Raw genomic sequence first — 24,812 nt, 5'->3', positions numbered from 1 at the left:
GACAGCTCTGTAAGGGTTGAATTCGAAGGCAAGTGAGCAACTTTGGTTGCCCTAAACACAGGTCATGAGTAAGGGCTTGAGTGAAAAGAAAAAGGAGAAAAGCTGCCAGTTCCCTTTTCCCAGTTCTGTCCTATTGGCCAAAGCCATGTATTTATTATCTCAGTGCTATCCCACACCCAACCATGAAAGCCAGCTAAAGAAAATTCAAAACAGAACGGGGCAGAGTGGGAAGGGGAAGATGGAGAGAAAGAGAGAGAGACTGATTTTGATTGATTTTAACTCTGCAGCCCTAGGCTTGTAATGAAGGCAAAGGCTCTTACCGCATCTGTAGCTTGCTCTGTAGCTCCTGCAGAATCTCTGTGGACTGTTTGTGATAGTCTAAAGCTGCCTCTATAAACACGGCCAACTGGCTGACTTGTTCTACCTGCAGCAGAAGTGGAAAATTACTCCATGGAGGCCAGCGCCTGTGTAATGTTCAGAAAGAGAAGAGACCAGCAACAAAGACCCAGCTTTGCAGGGAAGCGCCCTGTCTGCCTGGGCTCTGGTCTATTTCATTTCATTTCATCGCGACGTAATGATCATACAGGTCATGGTATAGAGCTATAAATGCTGGAAAAACATGTTCAAATTTATTTGTGATTATGAAGTTGATTTAACTCAATAAAAAAGTCTACTTTTCCAATTAGATGATCTTCTCAGGAGATGTTTATGCTATAAAGTTCATGGATCTGAAAAAGGAGAGATAAAGCTTTTCCAATTACAGCTGAAGCCAACGTTTAGTAAATGAACTGCTTCCTTAGCGAAGTGTCTCTATGGGCACTTTCTAGCTAAGTCACATCTAGCTAGGAAACTAAGTAAATTAAACTGTTCTCGGATAAGAAGGAAAGCCAGGAAGCAGGGCACGCACCAGGCCAAGACTTGCCAGCCCCCTATACGTTTTTGTTGCCCCCTATATGTTTTTGTTGCTATCAGCACAAAATCATTTCCCTGAAAAAAACAGCCCAAAGTAATGAACTAGAAAGACTCTGGCAGCTCTCCTTCCCATGAACCAAGACATTCATGAAATTAGTGACCAAATTACAGTTGACGTAGAAAAATAAAATGAAAAAGTTATGTTACGTAAAAAAGCCTGGAAGGCCTGGCGATGCATAATTTGAGGAAGAGCCGTCTCCAGTACTGCACTGGAGCTCCCTTCCCTGCTTCCCTATGTGTTTGAGGGGCTGCTACAGAAAAGAATGATTCATTAAGCTGATTTCCACAAGCCTCAGAGGCAGAACCATTGGGTTGAGGTGATGGGATGGGGCGGGGGTGGGAGGCAGCGTGAATCCCGTGAATTCCAAAACCAGACAAAGGTACAAATCAAAATCAATCCCCCTCTTTCCTAAGCTTCCCCATAGTCTATGCATCACCTCCTTACTTCATTTGCTAATCAGCTTAGTGGAAAGTCTGCCTGTTTATTCACCCTTACACCCTCACCCTGCAAAACCAATCATGGACTCCTTTGCCTTCAAAGATCCAAGCTATTTTCATTTGCTATTATTGACTGTGCTTTAGCTGTCTATACTTTCATTTTCCTTGCCCGTGTACACCATTTTAAACACGGGTTCATGTTCACGTAAGATATACATGGACTTCCACTTGGGCCATACTGTGATCAGCGTCTGCACGATGAAATCCCACCGTATTACATTTACTTTACCACACTCTGTGGCTGGAAGAGCAACAAGCCTAGCCTTAAATTTCCAAAATCTCAATAAACAAAACAAAGACAGCCTGGCCCCTACAAAATCCTAAGGATTTCTTAAGTTTCACCTCTTTGGCTTTTACACATACTTTTAAATAAGTCCAGCACCACAGCCTAACAGGATCACAGTAGAATCTGCTATGGATTCCTTACAGTGTAAGAGCTGTGTGCTGGTTAAAATCTGCACCACACTTCTCTATCTTTAGTAAAGTTAATTTATATATTAATACCCACTTTGAAATATGCTTGACATCTTATAATTTTTAAGGGAACAGTGAAAGGTAGTTGAATGAATATTCCTTGAAACACACGTGGTGTTGGTGGGGGTACCACCAGCTATCATCTCTGATGTGACTAAAATACTAGATTATGTATTCCAGAGAGGCATTTGGATTCACTGGATGGCTGACTTTGGGAAGGAAATGGATCTTGGGGTCCCTTAAAACCTGGAAGACAACAGCAGTGCTGTACAGCACCTGCACATAGTAGGTGCTCAATGCAACTGCTGAAGAGGTGGTTGTGAAGCTATAAGTCTCTTGTTGACAGTGAAGCCGTGTGGTGCCCCAAGTGGATTATCTGCCTTTCCCTGCCAGAAAAATGAAAGCTTCCAGCTGTCTCCAGGCCATGAGCAGTGAGCTGTATGCAGGTGGCCTCTGCTTCCCAAACCCCAATGAGAATTCAATACCTGGGCTGGCAGAATCAAGGTTGCAATAAACCCAGCCCTGGCGAGAGTCAAAACCTGTCCAGAAGGTAAAACATTTCTTCCACTGGCCACACCACTCAATTTGGCAAATTCACCTATTGAAGCAGGAAACGTCACCTGGGATGAGAAGAAAAACTTAATTCCACTACCACCTGAGACCTGTGCTGCCACTTGGCTGGTGCTGTCTTGAGAGTAAAGTGTGACCTCACACCCTGGAAGGGTTCCCATGACACACACAGTGGAACAGAATTACCAGAGAATTAGCTCCGGTCTCTGAAAGTAAAGTACACTTGCTGTTGCAGATGAGGTCACATCCAGCTCAGACGCCTCAAGTGAGAAACTCATGATGCAAACAGACTTCCCTATGGGGCAGCTAGAGGTGAAGGAGGCAGAGGCCAGACAAAGGCAATGCTGGCTGACAAACAGGCCGGGTGAGGACCGTGACACTACCTGGGAGGTACATGGAACCATGAAACCAGAAGGAGCTTCTGGTACACAGAAAAGTGGCCCCCCAAAGGCGTCCAAGTCCTGTTTCTCCAAATCTGTGAATATATTACTAGATGGCAAGAGGGCCTTTGCAGATGTGATTTATATAAAGGATCTGGGATTAGGAGATTACCTGCATCATCTGGGTGGGCCCAATATAATTCCAGGGTCCTTTAAGAGGAAGGGAGGAGGGTTACAGTAAGAAAAGGAGATGCGTCAGTGGAAGCAGAACCAGAGTGAGAGATTTGAAGATGCTTCACTGCTGGCTTTGAAGTGGAGGAAGAGGCTATGAACCAAGGGATGCAGGTGGCCTCTAGAAGTTGGAAAAGACAAAGAAATGGGTTCTTCCCTACAGCCTCCAGGAGGAATTCAGCCCTGTCAATACCTTGATTTTAGGACTTCCAACCTCCAGTCTTTAAGATAATAGATTTGTGTTGTTTTAAGCCACAGATTTGTGATGATTCAGCAGCAATAGGACATTGCCATTTCAGAGCTGCTTTGGCCTATTCTCAAATGAAGCAAAATCTAACAGTGGGACTAGCTCTGGTCAGGGACCCCTGTTTATGGGGGATGGGAGTTGTTACCTTGAGACTCATAGGAACCAAACTCATGGGGCTGATGAACCCACTGACGCTGATGGAAGTACCTTAGACCTGGGGATGGGGGCAGAGACTAAGAGCGGGAGAAGTTCCCAAGAGCTGTGAAAAGTGTCCAGGGACACTTGGGTGGGATCTGAGCCACTGGGGGAGTCTGTGGACCAACAGCCATTGAGGGGGCTTGTGGAACTTTGGTTGTACCAAAGGAAGAATGGCTCAAAGGACTACATAGTAAAGGTCCTCTAAGATCAACTCTCTGCAACAGGGATATGGAAGTTGGGGTGGCAGAGAAGGAGCAGGGCTGTGAAATCGCCTCAGACCCTCCAACAATCAGTTAGCAAGGGACTGGTAGGCAGCCAGGTAAATGGGCACAGAGGCACACTCTGAAGACCACGGAGAGAACAGAGAGAACTTGTCGTGAATAGGTAATGCCCCGCCCAGATCCTTGGAAAATATAGTACACACAGCATGCATGAGTGCAAAAATGTGCACCTCCTGGGACCTGGCAATCTGTCCCTTTCACAACTGAAATGACGTACTTCCAGTGGAGGCCACCTTCGATGTGAATTGTGATAATCCAACTGATTTCTGGCTCTGTCATATCAAAGACTCCACTCTTTTTGGATTCCTCAGAGAAGCTGGAGGAAAATTTCTCAGGAATTTTGCAGTCTGGTCATAAACAGATGCCTTTTCCAATAAGGCAAAGACCTTTATTTAGAGTTTCTGAGAATTGAGTCAGGCCATTAAATTCGTATTAAATTAATAACATGGATAATAATCCTCTACACTCTTTTTCTCCACTTTATACTTCTAAAGAATTTCTTGCATGCAGAGGCTCATTTGCCTGACACTGTAAAGGTGAAAGCGACTTTCTAGGGGCATATAGCTGAACAGAGGCAAAACCACAACCAGATTTCAGGTCTTTCACTCTTTGTCGGGAGTGCTTGCTTTCTACGAGTCCAATACTTCCTAAATGCCTTATCCGATACATCACAAATCCCTGGATATGCCAATAATAAAATAAAAATAGTGGTGTGGAAGAGTTCTATTGTCAAACAAGTTTGAGAAACTGCCTTGTGTATCCTCTTTCAGGAATCTCTTGGAGATTAATTTTTCATATATTCATATAAAGACTCTGAAAAGTCTTGTGATAAAGCAAACCTGTTTCATTTTGGTTAACCCAGGCTTTCCCAAACTTATTTGACCATAAAGACGTTATTCACGCAGCACACACTACATCCCATGGAATGAATTTTGGGAAACACCACTCTAGACCAATGGAAAGAACCCAGGAATCTGGAATCTAGTAATTCCACTTGTTCTGGGAGCCCATGGACAGAGGGAGGGGCCCCAGGCCGGGGATTTGTATCAGGAGAGCTTAGAGAATATTGCAGGTGCCTGGCCTCATCGGACTGAAATGGCATCTTCTGTGTGATATTTCTGGCCCCTGCCAACGTCAAAGACTTACATTCCATTATGTCGCGTCGTGAGGAATAAACTTCTCTGCGAAGACAGAAGAGGAGCGTGTTAACAGGCCTAGGGGTGGTTTAGCATTCCCAAGAAATGGCGGTGGAGACTGGGAACCAACTGCTGAATATCCTATACCCCCACCTCAGATCTAACTGTGGGGGGCACAGGGGCCCCTCTCCTAGGGGAGGGCTGCTCTGGGTGCCTCATCCCAACCTGGCACAGCAGAAAGAACCAGCCCTAGACCTGCCCCTCTGGGCTCCTGGGAAATCTCATGGACCAAAACACCTCCTGGCTTGCATCTGCGTGTAGAATAGGAAGCTACTTAGCTCCGGACAAGGGGTGATGTGATGCTCAAGGGCTTCAATCCAGCACTTACTGACAAGACCCCCAAGGACGACAGCATGGTGCCAAAGGAGACTCTTCTCTTTGATTACCCCGTTTCCAACTCTGCCAAAAACAGGTATAAAAACAGGGCTTCCCTGGTGGCGCAGTGGTTGAGAGTCTGCCTGCCGATGCAGGGGACACGGGTTCGTGCCCGGGTCTGGGAAGATCCCACATGCCGCGGAGCGGCTGGGCCTGTGAGCCGTGGCCGCTGAGCCTGCGCGTCCGGAGCCTGTGCTCCACAACGGGAGAAGCCACAAAAAAAGATAGAAAAACAGATGTCACTTTCCCTTAGGAATGAATGTTGGAGTGAACAACTCAGGGCCTTCTCAACACCCCTTCCTTCTTTCCACGAGATAGGAGGAGGAGTGACCCGTCTGATTCATGAGATTAGGGGACCCTGACACCCAGGGCGACTGGACCCTGTGCTGGAAAGGCAAGAGGGGCATGGCCCTGGGGTCTGTATTCTTGAAGAAAGTGGGTTTGTGAAGCAGTTTTTCTGCTCTGCCCACCTCACTCTCCCTGAAGGTGGCTCTGAGGTCTAGACGAGGTCTGGGGTAAGTAGTTGAAGGCCCGTGTGGACCCAAGGCCAAGCTGCCCACTCGATTTTCCAGACAGTCCTGTCCTCTAGGCAGGAGGCTGGTTTGTCATCCTTGTTTGGCTGTCCTGTTTGTCTCTCCGTTGGGAGAATGCAGATGTGAGGACAGATGAGCAACCACATCCTGGAAACCTCCAGAAAATCCTAGGAAGAGTTGCATGATCTGCATTTGGAGACCCAGGAAAGACCAAGCTTGTTAGTTCCGGTTGGAGTTCTCCTCACATCAGACAGATCTTTGGCAGACAGATTTTGTAGGCAGTATCTGGTGAAGCTTTTACTGTGTCTCAGTCAGGGCTATAGGACATGAGGGCTGGAGAAGATACTGCCTGTTCCCTAGAGAGCGAGACTTTGGGGTTTGCATTGTTAGTGCCAGACAGAGTTGGGCAGGTGGCCCCAAAGCTTCAGACACGCCACCTCAGATGCTCTCCCTTCCTTCACACTACTCTGCTTTTCACTTTCTCTTTGGAGGGAACACTTGCAAGCCATTTCCCCAGTCCAGCTTCACTCCTCCCCCCGTGGATGAGATCGAGGAATGTTCATTCATTAGTAGGATGGGTTCTCTGCTCTGCATGGCCAGAGGCCATGGCTCTCAGCCTGTGTCTGGGTGTAAGAGTCAGGCTGGCCCTGTACTGGGGAGGCTTTTGCCAGTGAGGGTGCAACGAGCAGAGTGCAATCGAGACGTGGGTTGGCCATGCCATCCCCTCCAACACAGGTGACCAGGAGGCCTGTATCTTACAGTCATTGGGTGTTCTCATCAGTTAAAAGGGCTTCCCCTTGTTTCCAATCTGGTTTTTGTGTCAATTCCTCAATCAGTCAGAACCCAAAAGGATGATCAGTTCTGACGTATACCCCAAACCTGTAACCCACCATAAGATAAGCATGTCCCACTTGTGTTTGGAGAAAGTGCCAAGGTCTCTGCTGCCTGCTACCATGTCCCTGAGGCCACGTGTTTGACAGAGTCTGTCCTTGAGAAGCAGGCATATACTTGGTCTCTAGCAGGTACCAGGTCAGGTAGAATGTCCAATCCATTGGGCAAAGGCAGGGCCTGCAGACCCACTGTGTTTAATCTGGGAATTAGACAGATCCCAGCCATCTTTAGTTCCTGGAAGAAAACCTAGCCATCACCAGCCATCCTGAAGCACAGCTCTTCATTCAGAGCTTCCTCACCATGAAAAGAAGCAGACATGGATACGAAAGTCTGAGTGATGAAGGATGGACATGAGGTCGGTGACCCAGAGGAAGCAGGAAGTCAGGGTTCTGTGAGCTGCAGAGCCACTGGGCCTGGCCTGGTTGCTGGAGAAGGGCCAAGGACAGGCCTGAGGGTTCAAAGCATGCCTCATCCCACCATGTATTGCTTCTTTGTCTTTCCCCCAATAAGTCACACCCACTATTTATCCCCAAGCACCAGGCAGTTTCAGTATTAGCATGTCAGGTCCAAGGGGAACTGGAGAACATTTTCTAGACCTTGCCTCATCAACAGGACTGCCAGACCACCTGGATATGGCCAGACACTCTCATGGGAAAAGACAAGGTTGTCCCTTTCTAGGTCTACTTGCTGTTACCCCAAAAAGAGAAAGAAGGCAGTCTTCTGGAGCTTCCACGATAACTTGTGAGTCTCCTCAACTATAAACCTGGGAGGGGCAAAGGTTAAGAGCAGCCTCCCTATCATAAGTCACTCAGTAAATGGCAGCTTTTGTCACTGTCATCCTCATCTCACCACCATCAGTCTCCTTAGCACCACCATTATCTTGAGAATCAGCAATCACAGCACGCAGGGTAACCACTACAGTTAAAATTGGCACTAGGAAAGGTGGGAAGAGAAAGAGGTGGAGCCTATTTCCAAGGCAGCCTTTGAAAGTCCTCCACCATTTCATTATTCTCATCTCCTCCCATCTCAATGGCCACCAGTGAAGATGTGGACCCAGGCCCTAAAATGAGGGAGCAGCCCATGCTCCTCAGAGCTGAATGAAGGCACCCCCCACCCACCCCAGGAAACTTTAGGGGAAACACTGCAATTCATGCCTTTGCAGGGCCAACACCAGGACCTCTGTGGGGCCTGAGTTATAAGCTAGCTCTTACTTCTCCCAGGGTGGGGTGGGCAGGGGTTAACTCATTTGTGACAAGCAGAACACTGTCAACAAATGGACAAATGACTGAGTTCTTATAAGGAAGGGATCATTTCTGATTTTGACTGATACTGAAGGGAAACTGAGGTCTCTTGGGTCAACTGCCAAGACCAGAGCAACTGAGACAGGCCTCCCTAATGGAGTACTTTGCAATAGCTCATCACAGATCATGAATAAAGGTCATAAATAAAGCGCATGGGTTGGACAGCATGTCTGACACATGAGATTCAACCTCAGAGTTTAAATCTACCTCTAAAGGACCCAGGACTGGAAGGGCAACGTTTGCTGCAGCCTGATAAGGAATACATGCATCTGATACCTCACACTTCAAAAAATCAAATATGGCAATCCAAGACAAAACCAAACCAAATGGCCTATTGCTAGGGGATAATTTAAAGGAAATTTCTATTTTTAAGGGAAAGCAAACAACAAAGAAAAACAGGGAAAACTGTTATACCTCTTCCCATTTCTCATAAGATGTAAAAGAAAAAAACCTGATAAGATATTTAAAGAAGAAGCATAATAGAATGCACTTTTTGGTACTGAGGTTTAATGGACATGGGGATTTCACATTGTTTCCTCGAGGGTTAATGTCTTGTCAACAGTGGACATAATTCCCCCACAACACCATGGCAGATAAAAGGTGCTCAGTACATTTGGTTTGACTTGACTTGAAAGATGCAAGACCTCAATGTACCTTTTAATCAATTATTAGAAGTAGAACACAGTGTTGCAGAAAAATAAACCCTCTGACTTGTTCCAACAGGTTTGAAAGTCCAACAAATAGGTCCAAAGCTAATGCTGGGCTGAGGTGGCTCGTGGCATCACAGATCCCACTTAGGGTGGGATCTCCGAACGGGGCAGGTGGCCAAGGGCTCTTCCCACCAGGCAGTAAAAAATGCCAAATGACTTCTCATTGCCAAGGCAAAGTGGGCCTGCACAGTGCCCACTTGGGGGTTACCATCCTCTTTAGTTCCATTTAATCTAACTTTACTTGGACAAATAAAATAAGAGCTGGTGGCAGGAGTCACGGTACAATAGGATGTTAGCATTTCTGAGGGGTATGTGTCAAGACCTTCACAATCCCCAAGTTCACAAGCACCACTATGGTGCAGCTGAAAAACTTAGGTCATGCTTTTATATCCCAAAGGTTCACTATGACACGTAAAGGCATCAGAGAGCTGGGTGATGAGTGAGGCTCTCCCACTAGCCAAGAGAGTTGCTCCTCCTCAAACATCTGCCTCACTGAGCACTCTTCACAGTCTTAGCAAAACTGCAAATTACCAGATGACTTCAGCTTTCTATTCTCCTGCAAAAGCACCAATGCTATGGCCTCAAATACGAAGGCTGGTCGACAATGCACTTCACCTAAGACAACCCCACCTCCCCAGGACCAACCCGAGCACATCTCTGAAGCAATTCCAGGATCAATAGGACTTCTCCAGATCTGAGATTTGAGTCAGGACTTGCTGGATATCTGAAGCTATTTCTTAGGCAGGAGAGATAACAGTTATGGAAAATTCCGGAAACTTTGTAACAACTAAGGCTCCAGAGCTTCTCAACATGCTGACCCTAGTCATACAGTCAATGTTTTCATTCACATTAAAGTCTCCTGTTTGGTTTAAATACTTACATCATTTTCTAAAAAATTAAACATGCTTCTTTCAGCCAACTCCTTTGACTCTTCAAATTTTTCTACTGCTTGTCTGACTTCTTCATCTGGTATCTTACCTACTCGCTTCTTTTTATAATCGTAATCCAGGCGGCGGCCTTCCAGCTTTTTCAGGTGGTGCTAAGAGACAAAGGGGTCCTTCAGAGAACTGTGATGCTCAAACACAGCACAAAGAAATATTCAGCATTTCTGTGAAAATAGTCATTGCTTTTTCTTGGCATAAATTCTAGGGGGCAGGATCCCACCTTACACTTCTTTTGCATGCACTGAGCATCTATTAGAGGCTCCCTTCACTGCCGGTATACAAGGGATATTTGTGGAATGAATGAATGGGTAGATGGATGGATGGATGGATGGATGGATGGATGGATGGATGGAAGACAGAATGAATGAGTGTCTATATGGAACATAGGTGCAGTATCAGTATGCAGATTAATTTTCCAAGGTTCTCTATAGGACGCCTCACTTACACTCCATTAATGTCCAGATAATTTCCAACCAAATTAACTATACCCAAAAAACGGATGTTTCTTTTGGTACTATTGTCAACTCCTCACTAAGAATTAGATTATAAAAACACAAATTTCTAGTATTCTCTAGAATACTTATGCATCTTCCATAAAGTTCCCAAACAATTATAGAACAAGTTGAATAAATGCCCTCAATGAATGTGATACAGAGGACAGATGCTCACAGGCAACCTCTGAAATGATGGAATTTCTTTTTAAAAATATGATCTCTTTAACAAAGTGAAACAATTATAAATATTAGAGGTGTCCATTCGTGGAATGCAGTGCCTTGTGTGGTAGTAAGTTCCCCATCACAGTTTGTGTTCAAGTAGAGGGATCCCATGTCAGAAATACTATAGAAGGGATAACCTCACAGGGCAAGGGAGTTTATGACCATAACCCCTGGAAAACAGATATCTGATATTGAAAGTGTATGTGAAAACAGATTGTCTCACTGAAGCATGTGGGTAACTTGACTATTCTTTTTAGTGGGAAGCACTGGTTCTAACCTCCATAATGATTGGATGAAAAGAGTATATGGGACAAAAAGTCAGAATCATCTCTCTTCTGACATGTTCTTCTGACTCTGGGCAGGTCTCTGAATCTCTCTGTGCCTCCACATATGTGGCTGTAAACGGGCACAACCAGGCTTAGTCTGGCTACTTATGGGTGACGAAACATTTATAGAAGCCCTTTGAGTCCACAAGACCTTTTACAGATATGTCAGTCATGTGTTAAATGAACAGGCTCTCCACTCCAGATGTCCAAGATATATAGAACATAGTTGAGACTATGAAAAGCCTTCTGAATATTAGACTCTTATTTCTTGATCATCTATAGGATTTAAGTTTAAATTTACACAGTTTCTCTATCAAACCAGAGTTGAAGAACAAGAGACACCATTTAGAAAATTATATTTTTGCATAGGGAGAAACATTTAAGGATATGTGTATTTTGTACATTTCTCCCACTCACTGCTCCGGATCCACATTTGTGTCCATGCCTAGCTACCCTACTGAACCAGGTCAAATGGAAGAGCAATGTCGTCCAGTGGTTTTTCTGTACAGCTTTCTTCAAGGTCAGCAGGACAAGAAGAAATGGCATATTATGTATTTCAGCAAAGGAGGTATTTGGTTCTAAGGTTCTGCATTTGGGAAAGATGTTTTGGCATCCCCACAACACAGAATGTCTCTTCTCTAGAATCATCTGTTCAAGAATAATTTGTGAGCACAAAGGCTGCGCCAGTCATGCAAAAGTGAACAAAACATGCCTCCTTACTCCAAAGCACTTGCTTCCAAACAACAGAAAAAGAGAAGCAGTGGTGTTCACAGCACGGTGAGCACAGAAGGAGCACCTGATTAAGCCGGGGAGAGAACAAGAGCTTCCCAAAGGACCGAACATCTGAGCTGGGATCTGCAACGTGAGGTGACTTAGCCAGGAGAAGGTGGAAAAGGAGAAAGACAAGGAATAAAAAGAGAGCACAAAGCAAAACATCCCCTGGGGACTGTAAGTAATTCATTGAGGCCGGGCAGAGAGTTCAAGTGGGAAGGGGAGAGAGATCAACCCGTAGAGAGAAGGAGGGGGCAGGAATTAGGGACTACAGTGCTGGATCTTTACCCCCAAAGTCAGTGGGCAGCTACTGGGGGCTTGTACCTTAGGAAGACTGGCTGTGGAGTGGAGAGTGAACTGGAGGGGCCGAGATGTGAAGCCGGGAGTCAAGGGCTGCTGTGCTGTGCTGTGTTTAAACAAGCCGATAGAGAGCAAGGCGAAGAAGGGAGATTCGGAGAGAGGATGCCGGATGTGGCAAAGGCCCTGAGGAGATGAGGATAATGAACTCTGGGGCCCAGTGGAGGACTGGCCTGAGGGGAAGAGGACAATGGGAGTAAGGAGCTGAGGAGGGTGCTGGGGGTGGGGGCGGGGGGGTCAGGTAGCAGAATGTCCTGGGAGTTCCTGAACGGTTGCTTTCATTTTTCTTTCAACCTTCCTGAATTCCCCTCCATAGCCTTTGGTTTTGGTGTAAATTCTAAATGCCTGTACGGGCATCCAGGACCTTCCATTAGGAAGCTCTGGAATAGGGCCCAGTATTTGCATTTCTAACATGCGATGCTGATGCTGCTTAGGGACCACACCATGAGAATCTGGGCCAGAAGAAAGGAAAAGGAGACATCCCCAAGGCTTGGATGACTTCCAAGCTGGCCCAGGCTGCATTCAGATCACTCCTCAAGGCACCACCAGGAAGGTCTTCTGGGCAGCTTCTCAAGGGGGTGCCCAAAGAAGGTCTCAATGTAGCCTGTCCCTCCAGAGTAGAAGTCCCTGACAGGGTAGAAGTCTCAAGACTGTTTTTGCATATCTGCAAAAGCATCACCAAGCAAGTGGAATGTGATTACCTACAGGTCCCTGAAAGCTCCCATGTATGCTCTGGAGGGCCATTTTTAACATTTTTCCAGATACAGAATGTTGATTCCTAGGTACCGATTTCCTTAAGAAGTAATGGAAAATAACGATCACTAGTGCAATGTATCAAAAGACGCAGCTAGGGAGTGTTCTAATTTCATGTAGCTGTCTAGTAATAGCTAGGACATGGAAGCAACCTAAGTGTCCATCGACAGATGAATGGATAAAGAAGATGTGGCACATATATACAATGGAATATTACTCAGCCATAAAAAGAAATGAAATTGAGTTATTTGTAGTGAGATGGATGGACCTAGAGTCTGTCAAACAGAGTGAAGTAAGTCAGAAAGAGACAAACAAATACCGTATGCTAACACATATATATGGAATCTAAAAAAAAAGTTCTGAAGAACCTAGGGGTAGGACAGGAATAGAGACGTAGACATAGAGAATGGACTTGAGGACACAGGGAGGGGGAAGGGTAAGCTGGGATGAAGTGAAAGAGTGGCATGGACTTATAAATACTACCAAATGTAAAATAGATAGCTAGTGGGAAGCAGCCACATAGCACAGGGAGATCAGCTAGGTGCTTTGTGACCACCTAGAGGGGTGTGGGATAGGGAGGGTGGGAGGGAGATGCTAGAGGGAGGAGATATGGGGATATATGTGTATGTATAGCTGATTCACTTTGTTATACAGCAGAAACTAACACATCATTGTAAAGCAATTATACTCCAATAAAGATGCTAAAAAAAAAAGATGCAGCTAGTATGGTATGATTTTGATAATCAAAAATCCAATACACGGAATTCTCTGGCAGTCCAGTGGTTAGGACTTTGTGCTTTCACTGCCAATGATCCGGGTTTGATCCCTGGTCGGGGAATGAAGATCCCACAAGCCGTGGGGTGTGGGAGAAAAAAAAAAGGTTATTAAAAAATAAAGATTGCTTTTTTTTTTTTTTTTTTGGTGGTACGTGGGCCTCTCACTGTTGTGGCCTCTCCCGTTGCGGAGCACAGGCTCCGGACGCGCCGGCTCAGCGGCCATGGCTCACGGGCCCAGCCGCTCCGCGGCATGTGGGATCCTCCCAGACCGGGGCACGAACCCGTGTCCCCTGCATCGGCAGGCGGACTCTCAACCGCTGCGCCACCAGGGAAGCCCAATAAAGATTGCTTTTTAAAAAATTCAGTACAAAGTTTTGCAGTCATTTTGTTAAGTGAGAAATGACTGTAGAAATACGTATCTTGAGCTTGGCTTCTAGCTGGCTTCAACAAGGTACAAAATGAAGGGCTAATTGATCCTGGGAATCTTTCCCAATGAGCCAGGTAAACATAACCGAGTTATTTTTTAACCACCCACAATAAGATGATGCTTTCACTGAGTCGCTATAGAAATGTTCTAATGATTTTAAATAGTATAAACCTCATATTAAACAGCAACAGGCAGATTTATAGCCTAGAAAACTTACCCCAATCTCTTTTAAATCTTTGTCCTGTAGTAACTGAAGTGGATCAATAAAAGTTTGCTTTACATTAATATCAAGAGAGTCTTTCACCTCAGCCATTAGCTTCATGGATTCTCCAACTTCTATCAATGCATTGCCTTCAATAGAAAATACAAATAAAAAAGGTTCTTTAGCAGACCTAACTCTAAGTTAACAGTGATATTTATTTAATTTTTTCCCCAAAGTTTGTGATGATCAATGGTGTGTAACAAGGTCCTCAACTCTGGGACCTTTGAATCTTGACCCAGAGAAAAGAAAATGTAAAAACAAGAAAGTCTTTCTAAATATTTTCCACATTTTCTTCACTACTTCTGCACTTTCTCCACCGCATAGAATAAAACTCTGAGGCTCAGACAGACTGAGGCACTTACCATATCAGCCACTAGATGGGGTTAAAGCTTCTTTTTTTAAACTGGTAGTTTTGTGAACTGGCACCAAGGGTTCCTTAGAGGCGCAAGAACAAAATCCGTCTTTGTAAACAATAAAAGGATTCATTCATCAGGGGTTAAGTATTAACCAATAAAGATTACAATAGAAATAAATGAACAAAACCTCATCTCAGCTTCTAGCTGCTAGGTCTTTTTGAGGCCACTCCTTGTATTCTTGAGATGGGTCTAAGTTTCTCTACCCTTTCTGATGTCAAAGAAAGTCTGGCAGTGTCACACAGGACAGCCTTTCAGCAGAGTGGGAAGGGTCTGCTCTTGCAGTGAGGTCCAGGCCAGCCATGCCAGCCTTGGGCAGCGATGGGCAGCTTTAGCTGGATTAAATCCTGGTATTCGGCACCAGCTAACTTGCAGTAATTTGCAAGCAGGCATCCTGGTAGCTGAGCACTATGAGGGTTGCAGGTTTTCTAGAAGACATCTCTGGGAAATGCTGCACTAAACTGAACTCTTTTTCCTGTAGTTGGGGTTTTCCAAATCAATCTCATAAAAAGTTAGAGCTTGGGGTCTCTCAACTCCCAGGCTTGAAGAAGACCTGAACTCCCAGCCCAAGAATTTGCATTTCTAGCTAATTCTGACCTTCAAGTTGTTTCACCTACGAGTCATAGGCATGTACAGTTTATTCATCTGTAAAACAGCGATAGCAGGGGCTTCCCTGGTGGCGCAGTGGTTGAGAATCCGCCTGCTGATGCAGGGGACACGGGTTCGTGCCCCTGTCCAGGAGGATCCCACATGCCGCGGAGCGGCTGGGCCCGTGAGCCATGGCCGCTGAGCCTGCGTGTCCAGAGCCTGTGCTCCGCAACAGGAGAGGCCACAACGGTGAGAGGCCAGCGTACCGCAAAAACAAAAAAACAAACAACAAAAAAAACAGGGATAGCAATATCGCCTCACCTCACTTTTTATTTTTTTTAAGAAATAGCCTAGATAGAGTATGTTATAGGACCTTGCAAAATGTAAGTGGAAACCATTACTCCAAACCACAGCTGACCGAGACTCCGTTTTGGCGCATGGGTAGCTTTGTTCCTCCTGGGAGGCTATGTCTCCTTAACTAACTCCTCAGAGTCTGGTTCTAACTCATTCTGAGATGGAGATGAGAACGTCCTTTCCTGGCCTGGGGACTCTTTCCTGCCCAGCGGGTCAGAAATGGAGGATATGGCTTCTGACCCCACTGCTTGCTCTGCCACCAGTGCCCACACCCCAGAGTGTCAGTTAATTTAGCTTTGACGAAAACATTTCCAAATATGTTTCATAGAAGGCGCTAAAGGTGACATTCTGAATATTAGCTGTCACCTCCTTGGGTTTGATATCCCCTCTCCTTGCTCAAGATTCCAATTCCACGAGGACGTGGGACTCAGTCTCCACCGGTGGAGGTCTCTGCACTTGAGGAAGTTTCTTTGTGGCCCCAAGAAGAAAGCATCTGACAGCACAGTCTTTTCCTCAGAACAGCAAGCAACCCCTCTGTTCCTAATGCCCTCCTGATGTCAGCTCTCTCTCGCTGGGCACCTAGGAAGCTACCAAATTGTCTGCCCTTCAAATCCCCTGCCCTGTCACCTGACCAGATGCACTGCAGGACTGTCCATGGATGTCAGGGCCTGCCTGGCGGTCTCTCCTGTTCCCTCCACTGGTCAGCCTTCAGGACAAGGAATAGGCCATCTTGGCCCCATTCACCCAGGAAATAAAATAAAATTCACATTATACTGCTCTGAAGGATACTGTTACCCTCTGTGACAAACTAGTGTTTTAACACATGGGATTTTTTTTTTTTAGTTTTCAAAAGACTTTCCCCCCACATTCTTAGATGAATGACTATGGCCTAATACCGGAATCCTCAATTTCTATATCTTGCTTTGCTACCACTACATGAGTAGCAAACATGCCAAATTCTCCCGGAAGATTTAACATATCAAATTCAACTCACACCCAATATAATTTATCAATTTAAAGTAATCTCAATCAAAACTTAATAAGTTTTTTTGGGACTCCCTGAGGGTCCAGTAGTTAGGACTCAGCGCTTTCACTTCCAAGGGCCTGGGTTCAATCCCTGGTCGGGGAACTAAGTCCTACAAGCAAAAAAAAAAAAAATTAATAAGTTTCTTGTCTTTTAGTAGAGGGGACTTAAAATGACTCTAAGTTTCATCTGGAAAAATAAAACATATGAGTATGTCCATGAAATTTTTATAACATCTAGGGGAAATTTTAGTTAAGTATATTAAAATATATTTTTAAATGACAATATTTAAAACAACATGACACTTGATCAAAACAGGGTACAGATCAAGAAAACAGAAAAGAAAGACCAGAAACAAACTTAAAATATATAAAATTTTATAACAAAAAACTTATAGAAAATCAGCAGAGAAAGGTTGAACTTTTCAATAAAGTGTTAGAGCAACTAGCTATGTATTTGTGAGAACACAAAATTAAAACCCTATTGCACAGTACTCATCCATGAAATTCAGGAGCTTGGGAATTTAAAGGTAAGAAAAGAAAACATATGTATGAAAATAAAGTATAAATAAACATTTACACAGCATATTAGTGAAGCAGGGAGGAGTGGAAAATTTTTCTAAACATGATACCAAAGCCATAAACCATAAAAGAAGACCAATGAGCCCCACTGCATAAAAAGCAAAAATCTTGTTCCATTAAAATGACCTCCACCTACAACATCAGAAGGTATATGCCTACCTGGAGCAAAACTTCATCAACATATGAGACAGACAAAAAGCAAGTATCCTGACCACTGAAAAGGCTCATAAACCAGTAAGAAAAAAAAAAAAATGAACACCTTAATAGAAACATAGGCAAAGGACACAAATATACAATCCACAAAGATGATGACAGATGTGAAAAAAAAATCTACCTCACACATAATCCAAAAAATAAAGTTAAAACAGCGCCCAGATATCAGTTTTATTTGCTATAAATCAAATTATCAGTTATTTAAAAGGAAACTAAAAAGATAATTCCCAGAGTTAGTACCTGTGCTGAGAAACACACTCGCATACCTTCCTGGCAGGAGTGTCAAAATGATATAACCTTTCTGGAGGGTCATTTGGGACTATGCTTCAAACACCTGAAAAATAGGGCATACTTTTTTTTTTCTGGTCAAGCACTATGGGTTTATTTAGTAATGTAAAATCCAGTGATGATTAACTTTTCATAGCTGCCTACATATACAAGTTTTCATGGCATACAGATTGTCAAGAGAGCTCTCTAGGTTACAAAAGATACTTGTTACCAGATTTTTTCTACTAAAATAATAACTTTAATGGAAGACATAAGACAAAAAAGTTAGATAAGATTTGGTACAGTATAAGACACCAGCAAGGTGCCAAATTAAGAACAGAAAAAAGGTCTTTAGAAGATAGCAGGTTCTAATATGTATATGTATAACTGTTTCAATTTGTGTACACCTGAAACTAACACATATTGTAAATCAACCATACTCCAATAAAAATTTTTTTAAAAAAGGATAGTAGGTTCTAGCTATTTCTCAAACTATATAAACTTATAAGTAAAGTCTTACCAAATTAGTGTACCAGAGGTACCAAATTAGTATACCAAAGGAGTGGGACTTAGAAAGACTGCATTTCTTTTTTGAAATTCAAAGCATCTCTAGGAACTAGAAAAGTTATTTTACAGATGACTACACTAAAATTTAAACAACAACAAATGACCTACTAAGGTAATGTAAGTATGTTTCAAGGCTAGAAAAACTATCCCCATACTTTCCTGACATCACTCTAAACATAAGAATCGCAGTATGCTAGAATCTCAAAGCTAATATATTAAACATATTTGATATTTGGGGCTTTCTGAAATTATTTTTAGAATTTTACGTTACAAGTGGGAAATGCACTTTTAAATTTTTAATGACATTTTCCTCCTAGAGATAGAATTTAGACATTTATATCTTTTCAGAGCAAAAAAGTCATCAAAATAGGAGACTAGCAGAGTACCAGCCTACAGATAATGGTTACACATGCATGTGTCTTTATTAGTCTCCAAACCATTAGGAATTTATTTCAAACAAGGTTCTCTAAGCCTTCATTATTTGTATGCAAAATCCAGAGAAAACCAGTTTATCAAATTACAATTTCAGGGTCACAATCAGGGAAAATGATACTCTTCCCTGTGGAGAAATACACGTCAGTTGTTGCAGAAGCAATTTAGACCTCTTTTACTGTCTGTTACCCAAGACAAACCTTTGCCAATATCTAATTACCCACAGAATCAAATTTAAATAAAATAAAGTATTAGAAGGTAGCCCATATGATGGGTACAATTTAGATGATCTTAGCCTAAATTTATCTTTTGCTCCTCAATAATGCACACTGACTCAGATATATGTTCCACAGATGATATGCTTTTTCTCAATCACTGCAGAAATATAATTTGTACATCCTGAAAATAGCTTCATCTGTCTATCCATGAAGAAAGAGTCCTCTTATTTGCCTCTGTCGTGTTTTGAATATATAATTCAGAGGTTTACAAACTTTTCCAATGACTGTATTTCAGCTTGTGTTTCATCAGGAAACATTTGAAAGGATGTTTTTACTTTATAGGTTTACTATTTGAAATTCATTGTTGCTCAAGTTAGTAGTAGTGGGCAGTCTTCCTGTAGAGAACAATTCCAAACACAATGAGTAGGTGCCTGCTGGCTCTAATCAATAGGTTGTACCTTTTGTCCTTTCCCTATATTTGACCACACACTATTGTGTTGTCCAGGGCCTCAGGCAAATCAAATTGGTCCTTTCTTCCCACCCCTCCCAAAAGGCCAAAACAGTTCAATGGCTAAGTTTTAAATAAAATTTATAACTGCCTACAATAATCTTTTGAAGTTTTCTTACTAGAATGAAACATGAGTTTTAGGAGAGTTTCTGATTTAGTTGAAGCGGGGTGGGGAGAGTAACAAGCAATAGTCACAGTATTTTTAAACAGTCTAACAATTCAGTGAAGATTATACATCAACTGATGTTGCCCTAAGTTTTCTCAGTTTTAAATGATTTTCTTTTTAATTGCTAGGGAACAGGTTTAGACACCAGAAATAAAATACAGGCCAGTCCATTATTTACATGTTCTTCATCTTGCCCATGAGGTCTTCCAAGCTTTCACCAGAATCTTCCACTGTTACTTCAGGTACAGAATCTTCTTGCTTTGGGGGAACTGTATTTCCTGTATTTCCACTGTAATTCCTTCAGGTAAGTCAGGAATTGGACCTGAAGAATTTTTCAGTTCCCCTTCTGAAACCTCAGGTACCAACTCAATACCCCACTCATTGTCATCATATATTATTATCTCTTCCTCTTCTTGAACAACCTCCTGTGTGGGCAGTGCTGCTACCTTTTTCTTATATTCTTCCTGTTGCTTCCTACAATTTCTGTCATCACACTGAGGATTTGGCTTCATGGACATAGTAGGGAAAAAATCCTGCATTGCATTGTATCCAAGGTAAAAACTAACAGTACCAAAATTTAACACATTCTGTACCAAGATCCCAGCAACCACTCCCATAGTGGTAAGAAGACTGGCTGCACAAACACCTTCTCGTTTCATACTCTTCTCATCAATATTTGCAGCAACTCCAAGCGGTGGAGCACACGCAAAACAAGCAGATTCTCCAGGAATTATGAGCTGTATATACCCTGAAACTGCATTTTCACTGACCCCAGACTCCATCCATGTTTGTCCAAGCTCATTACAAGCTGTATTTATTGTCATTCGAGCTTCAAAATTGTCCACACAGCTAAGAACTAGGTCAACAGGTTTTCCTTCTTCTAATCCACCATTACTTATTCTATTCACAAAATGTTCAAAGTTTTCTACCGTGGTTATATTGTAGTTGTGTACTTCAAAAAGAACATCAGGGGCTTCCCTGGTGGCGCAGTGGTTGAGAGTCCGCCTGCCGATGCAGGGGACGCGGGTTCGTGCCCTGATTCGGGAAGATCCCACGTGCCGCGGAGCGGCTGGGCCCGTGAGCCATGGCTGCTGAGCCTGCGCATCCGGAGCCTGTGCTCCGCAACGGGAGAAGCCACAACAGTGAGAGTCCCGCGTACCGCAAAAAAAAAAAAAAAAAAAAAAAGAACATCAGGATTAATGTTCCTCAAAGTATGTTCTGCTGCTTGAACTTTACTTAATCCTGCTTGATGAGGTTGGAAGAAAAGTCTATTCATATTGGCCAGTTCCACCTTGTTATAGTCAAAGAGCAGAACTTAACCAATGCCACATCTTGTCAGCATTTCAGCAGTCACACCGCCAACTCCACCAACACCTACTATTGCTACAGCAAAGGTACGGATTTTCTCATAGTCACAATTCCCATTCGTTTCAATGCCATCAGGCGGCTGTAGGGGTTGGAATTCACCACCTCGGGGCTCATCTTTTCGATGCGGGCCCGACCGCCTCCTCCATCGCAGCCCCCCGGGGCCCGGCGACTTCTCTCCTGGGCCAGTTTCCGCTCCAGCTCCTCGACCCGCTGCTGCAGCCGCTCCACAGACTCGGCCAGGCTAGGACCCTGGCCGTCGACGTCGCCGCCACCCCATGCTGTTGGCCTGCTGGGCCCACGAGGGTATGTGAGGAGGCACCTCGCGGCGGCCTTCCCAGCCCACAACCCCGACGAAGCCCTCCCAGCGCCTCCCGGACTTGACACATCTCCACCGCTCCCGGCGCAGGCCTCTCAGCCGGGCATACTCTTGACTCAGCAACTTCACTACCAGGAATTTCATCTAAGAACATAATCTTGGATATTCCCAAAGCTTTATCCATGAAAGTACCTATCGTAAATGCTATGTAATTTTTTTTTTCACATAAAGAAGAAAAATCTAAATATCCTAAATGGGACTGATTGAACAAACTGTGGATACATGGAATATTATTCAGCCTTTAAAAACAATATGGTAGAAGACTGTCTTACGACATGGACCATGCTCTAGCCAGTGGGAATAAGCAGATTACAAAAGGGAATTAGGGTATGTATACTATAACCCCATTTTAATTTGTTTAAAGGTGTATGTGAATACATATAAGAATAAACAAAAGGTATAAAGGATATACAGCAAAGTGTGTAATTGGGCCCATCACTGGGTAGGTAACTATGGGTGATGCTGGCATTTTCCTTTATTTTACTTGCCTATGTTTTCTAAACTTCCTGCAATAAACATGTATTCCTTTTCTTTTAATTTTTTTTTTTTTTTTTTTGGCTGCTCCACTCAGCATGCAGGATCTTAGTTCCCCAACCAGGGATCGAACCCACGCCCCCTGCATTGGAAGCAGCAGGGTCTTAACCACTGGACTGCCAGGGAATTCTCGAACATGTATTGCTTTGATAATATGAAAAAAGTAACAAGCGTTGTTAAAATGAAGGTTTTGTGCATAACCTAAAATCGACAAAGGATGCGTTCTCAGCTCTCCCAGGTGATGTGGGAATACTCACCAAAAGTGGAGCCTTCCCCGAGCTCCTTCCCGTATTTCAGCATGCAGTCGCCCAGCAAGCCTTCTGTCTGTGGGTACCCCGTGGTTTTCACCTGTCCTCGGATCTTCGACACAGTGTTCAGCATTCCTAGCTTAGCTCTGTATGCTTAAAAACATTATCATTTGTAATTCCTTAAAATGGCACGGTGGAGTGACAGGTACATAACATGTAACAAACGGGGCTGGAGAAATCAAGGTCGCCCTAGACAAAATGTCAGAGCCCTGAGACAGGAAGGTAACTTGTGTGAACAAGTTACTCTCATGGTTTTCTAGATTCTTAACCAGGGTGGGTGCTAAGGGCACTGTTGCACAAACATGATGGAAAATAGAAATTATGGCACACACTGTTGACTCCCAAATAATAGTAACCGGGGCTCTCATTACCCCACCCAAAGCTTACTCACTGAGTCAGACACTGACACCTGGGCAGACAAATTTTCCTGGGGACCAACTGCAAACTAAGAACAGAATTGCTGAGGTGGATGTTGCAAACTAACTGGTGGTTAACAGCCCCCCACCCCCAAGAGTGTATCCAGACTGATGATATCTAACTTCACGGTACAGGGCCACTGTACTGCACACTCCTGTGTAGGAAGCCTAACCAATAGGAGACAGATGCCCCCATAGGGAACTGGAGTCTGTGTTGATGGTCCCTCAGGTGCAGCTCTACTCCTGGACCCAAGGGAAATGATAGGTGGCCACTAAGTCCTTTCTCTGACTTAGGCCGTAAGTGTATACTAATCCCAGCTCTGTGTGATACACCATGCTAATTACTGGGACTCCAGAGAGACCTAAGACAGCCTCTGACCTCAAGGAGCTCACACTCTAGTTACTGGAAGGCAGAAAACACAAGATGTAATTATGCAAATAAAGTCTGATGTGGTGTACAGAAAGGAAAATATAACAATACGCTGAATAAAGGTGGAAAGAGGCCCCCGCAAAAGTGCAGAAATAGTGTAAGATGCAGAAGGCGGAATGCTTATTATGGTTTATAACCAACAGATAAAGAGTAGGCTGCTTTGACCAAAGAAGAAATTAATACAGGACAAATCAGGAAACACCTAGGGGAAAATGTGACTATGAACTGAACACCAAGCTAAGGATTTGGGAATTTACTCTGTAGGCTAGGAGGTGTTTGAGATAATTATAGGTTGTAAAGGGGTACATTTTTATTCTTTTATTTTAATAATTACATATTTATTTTAAAGTATTCTAGACTAGTGCTTCTCAAACTTTAATGTGCATGCAAAGCACCCAAGGATCCTGTTAAAATGTAGAGTCTGATGCAGTCAGTCTGGGATGAGCCCAAGTTTCTTCATTTCCCACAGTCTCTCAGGGGATGCCGATCCTCCTGGGCCATGGACCACACTTTGAGTAGCAAAGCTTTCGACACTCACGGTGCCAGTCTTTTTGAATCTTGCCCACCTCATCCTTGAAGCACTTATCCTCCCAGTCCCCAGGAACACAGGCTTCACTCTCCTGCCACACAGACAGACAGACAGACAGACAGACAGACACACACACACACACACACACACACACACACACACACACACACACACACACACTGCTCCTCTTCCCCACTGTCAGGGCGGGATGTGGGGTGCAGCAGTCCTGTGACTGAGGGCCACTAAATGGAATGAGAGGCTGCTAGGCCTCCCTTCCTCTTCTCCAGGAATAACCAGAGGTGTCTGGCCAAGTGGACACTTTCATTGTTGGCCAGTACCTCCCTACCCCATTCCAGTGTCAGCTCATTGAGGGCAGGTTCCCTTCCAACTCAACCGTATATCCCAGGACCCAGGAAACCCCCTTGCCTAGAGGGGGTTTAGCATTTGCTAAATATGTGTTGACTGATTCATCAGGAAAAGGGACTTGTGTGGTTCAATCACTGATGAGGCCCAGGAAGAGATGTATGATTATGCTTTTTAAAACTATAATCAGGGCTTCCCTGGTGGCGCAGTGGTTGCGAGCCTGCCTGCTGATGCAGGGGACGCGGGTTCGTGCCCCGGTCTGGGAAGATCCCACATGCCGCGGAGCAGCTGGGCCCGTGAGCCATGGCCGCTGGGCCTGCACGTCTGAAGCCTGTGCTTCGCGACGGGAGAGGCCACAACAGTGAGAGGCCTGCGTACCGCAAAAAAAAAAAAAAAAAAAAAAAAAAAAACTATAATCAGCTGTACAGTTTTAAAGAATTTGATACCTGCCATCCTGCCTGGACATAATATTTTATTCAATGTATGTTTTTAAATTTATTTTCAGATGGTTGGATGTGTGCTGATTCCTACAGCCGAGGGAATCACGATAATTATGTGCAAATAATAAATTCATACAAAGTAAAGGCAGATTTGGAAAGCCACAGAATTCAAAGCTTGGACGCCCTCTATTGGTTTATATAGTTTAGAACTTAGGAAAACTTCATCAAGGGATGCTGCTTCAATACCTAGGAGTCAAAGACCTCCTGTCCAGAAGCTGCGCTAATACTGGACCTTCTCACGTTTATTGTACCTCATTTCATCAGCATTTAAGCCATGAAGTGAAAACCATTTCAAAGTCACAGGCACTGTTAGAACAGGATGGCAGAAATTATTTTTAAAAAGAAAAAAGAAAAAAAAAGAGGAAACAGCTGAATAAGAAAATATGGACAAAATATTTAGTGGGTTTCCGAAGCATCTCATAATAAATGTATTTGCTTAGCAGTGTCTTGCTGCTAAGACCAAGACTC

The 24,812-nt window shown here is 43.9% G+C and overlaps 1 protein-coding gene and 1 pseudogene across 4 annotated transcripts in view; both read right to left on the bottom strand.

Moving 5' to 3' along the window:
* The window catches only part of SH3GL3 (SH3 domain containing GRB2 like 3, endophilin A3), a 164,947-nt gene that overhangs the window by 41,999 nt on the left and 98,136 nt on the right, over window positions 1-24,812 (bottom strand). For 3 of the 4 annotated variants that reach the window (XM_067030028.1, XM_067030029.1, XM_059056024.2), the window contains exons 4-7: window positions 22,056-22,199; window positions 14,145-14,278; window positions 9,738-9,896; window positions 321-424 (exon numbers count right to left, since the gene is read on the bottom strand). In XM_067030028.1, the coding sequence (XP_066886129.1) occupies window positions 321-424; window positions 9,738-9,896; window positions 14,145-14,278; window positions 22,056-22,199 (541 nt within the window). The remainder of the gene's footprint in view (window positions 1-320; window positions 425-9,737; window positions 9,897-14,144; window positions 14,279-22,055; window positions 22,200-24,812) is intronic. The other variant, XM_067030030.1, reaches the window with a different exon arrangement.
* LOC131752073 (ubiquitin-like modifier-activating enzyme 5) lies at window positions 18,929-21,299 on the bottom strand (annotated as a pseudogene).

This window comes from Kogia breviceps, chromosome 3 (assembly GCF_026419965.1).
Source record: "Kogia breviceps isolate mKogBre1 chromosome 3, mKogBre1 haplotype 1, whole genome shotgun sequence".
Taxonomy (NCBI): domain Eukaryota; kingdom Metazoa; phylum Chordata; class Mammalia; order Artiodactyla; family Physeteridae; genus Kogia; species Kogia breviceps.
Note: the sequence above shows the minus strand (reverse complement) of the source record. Positions and strands in the feature narration are given on the sequence as shown.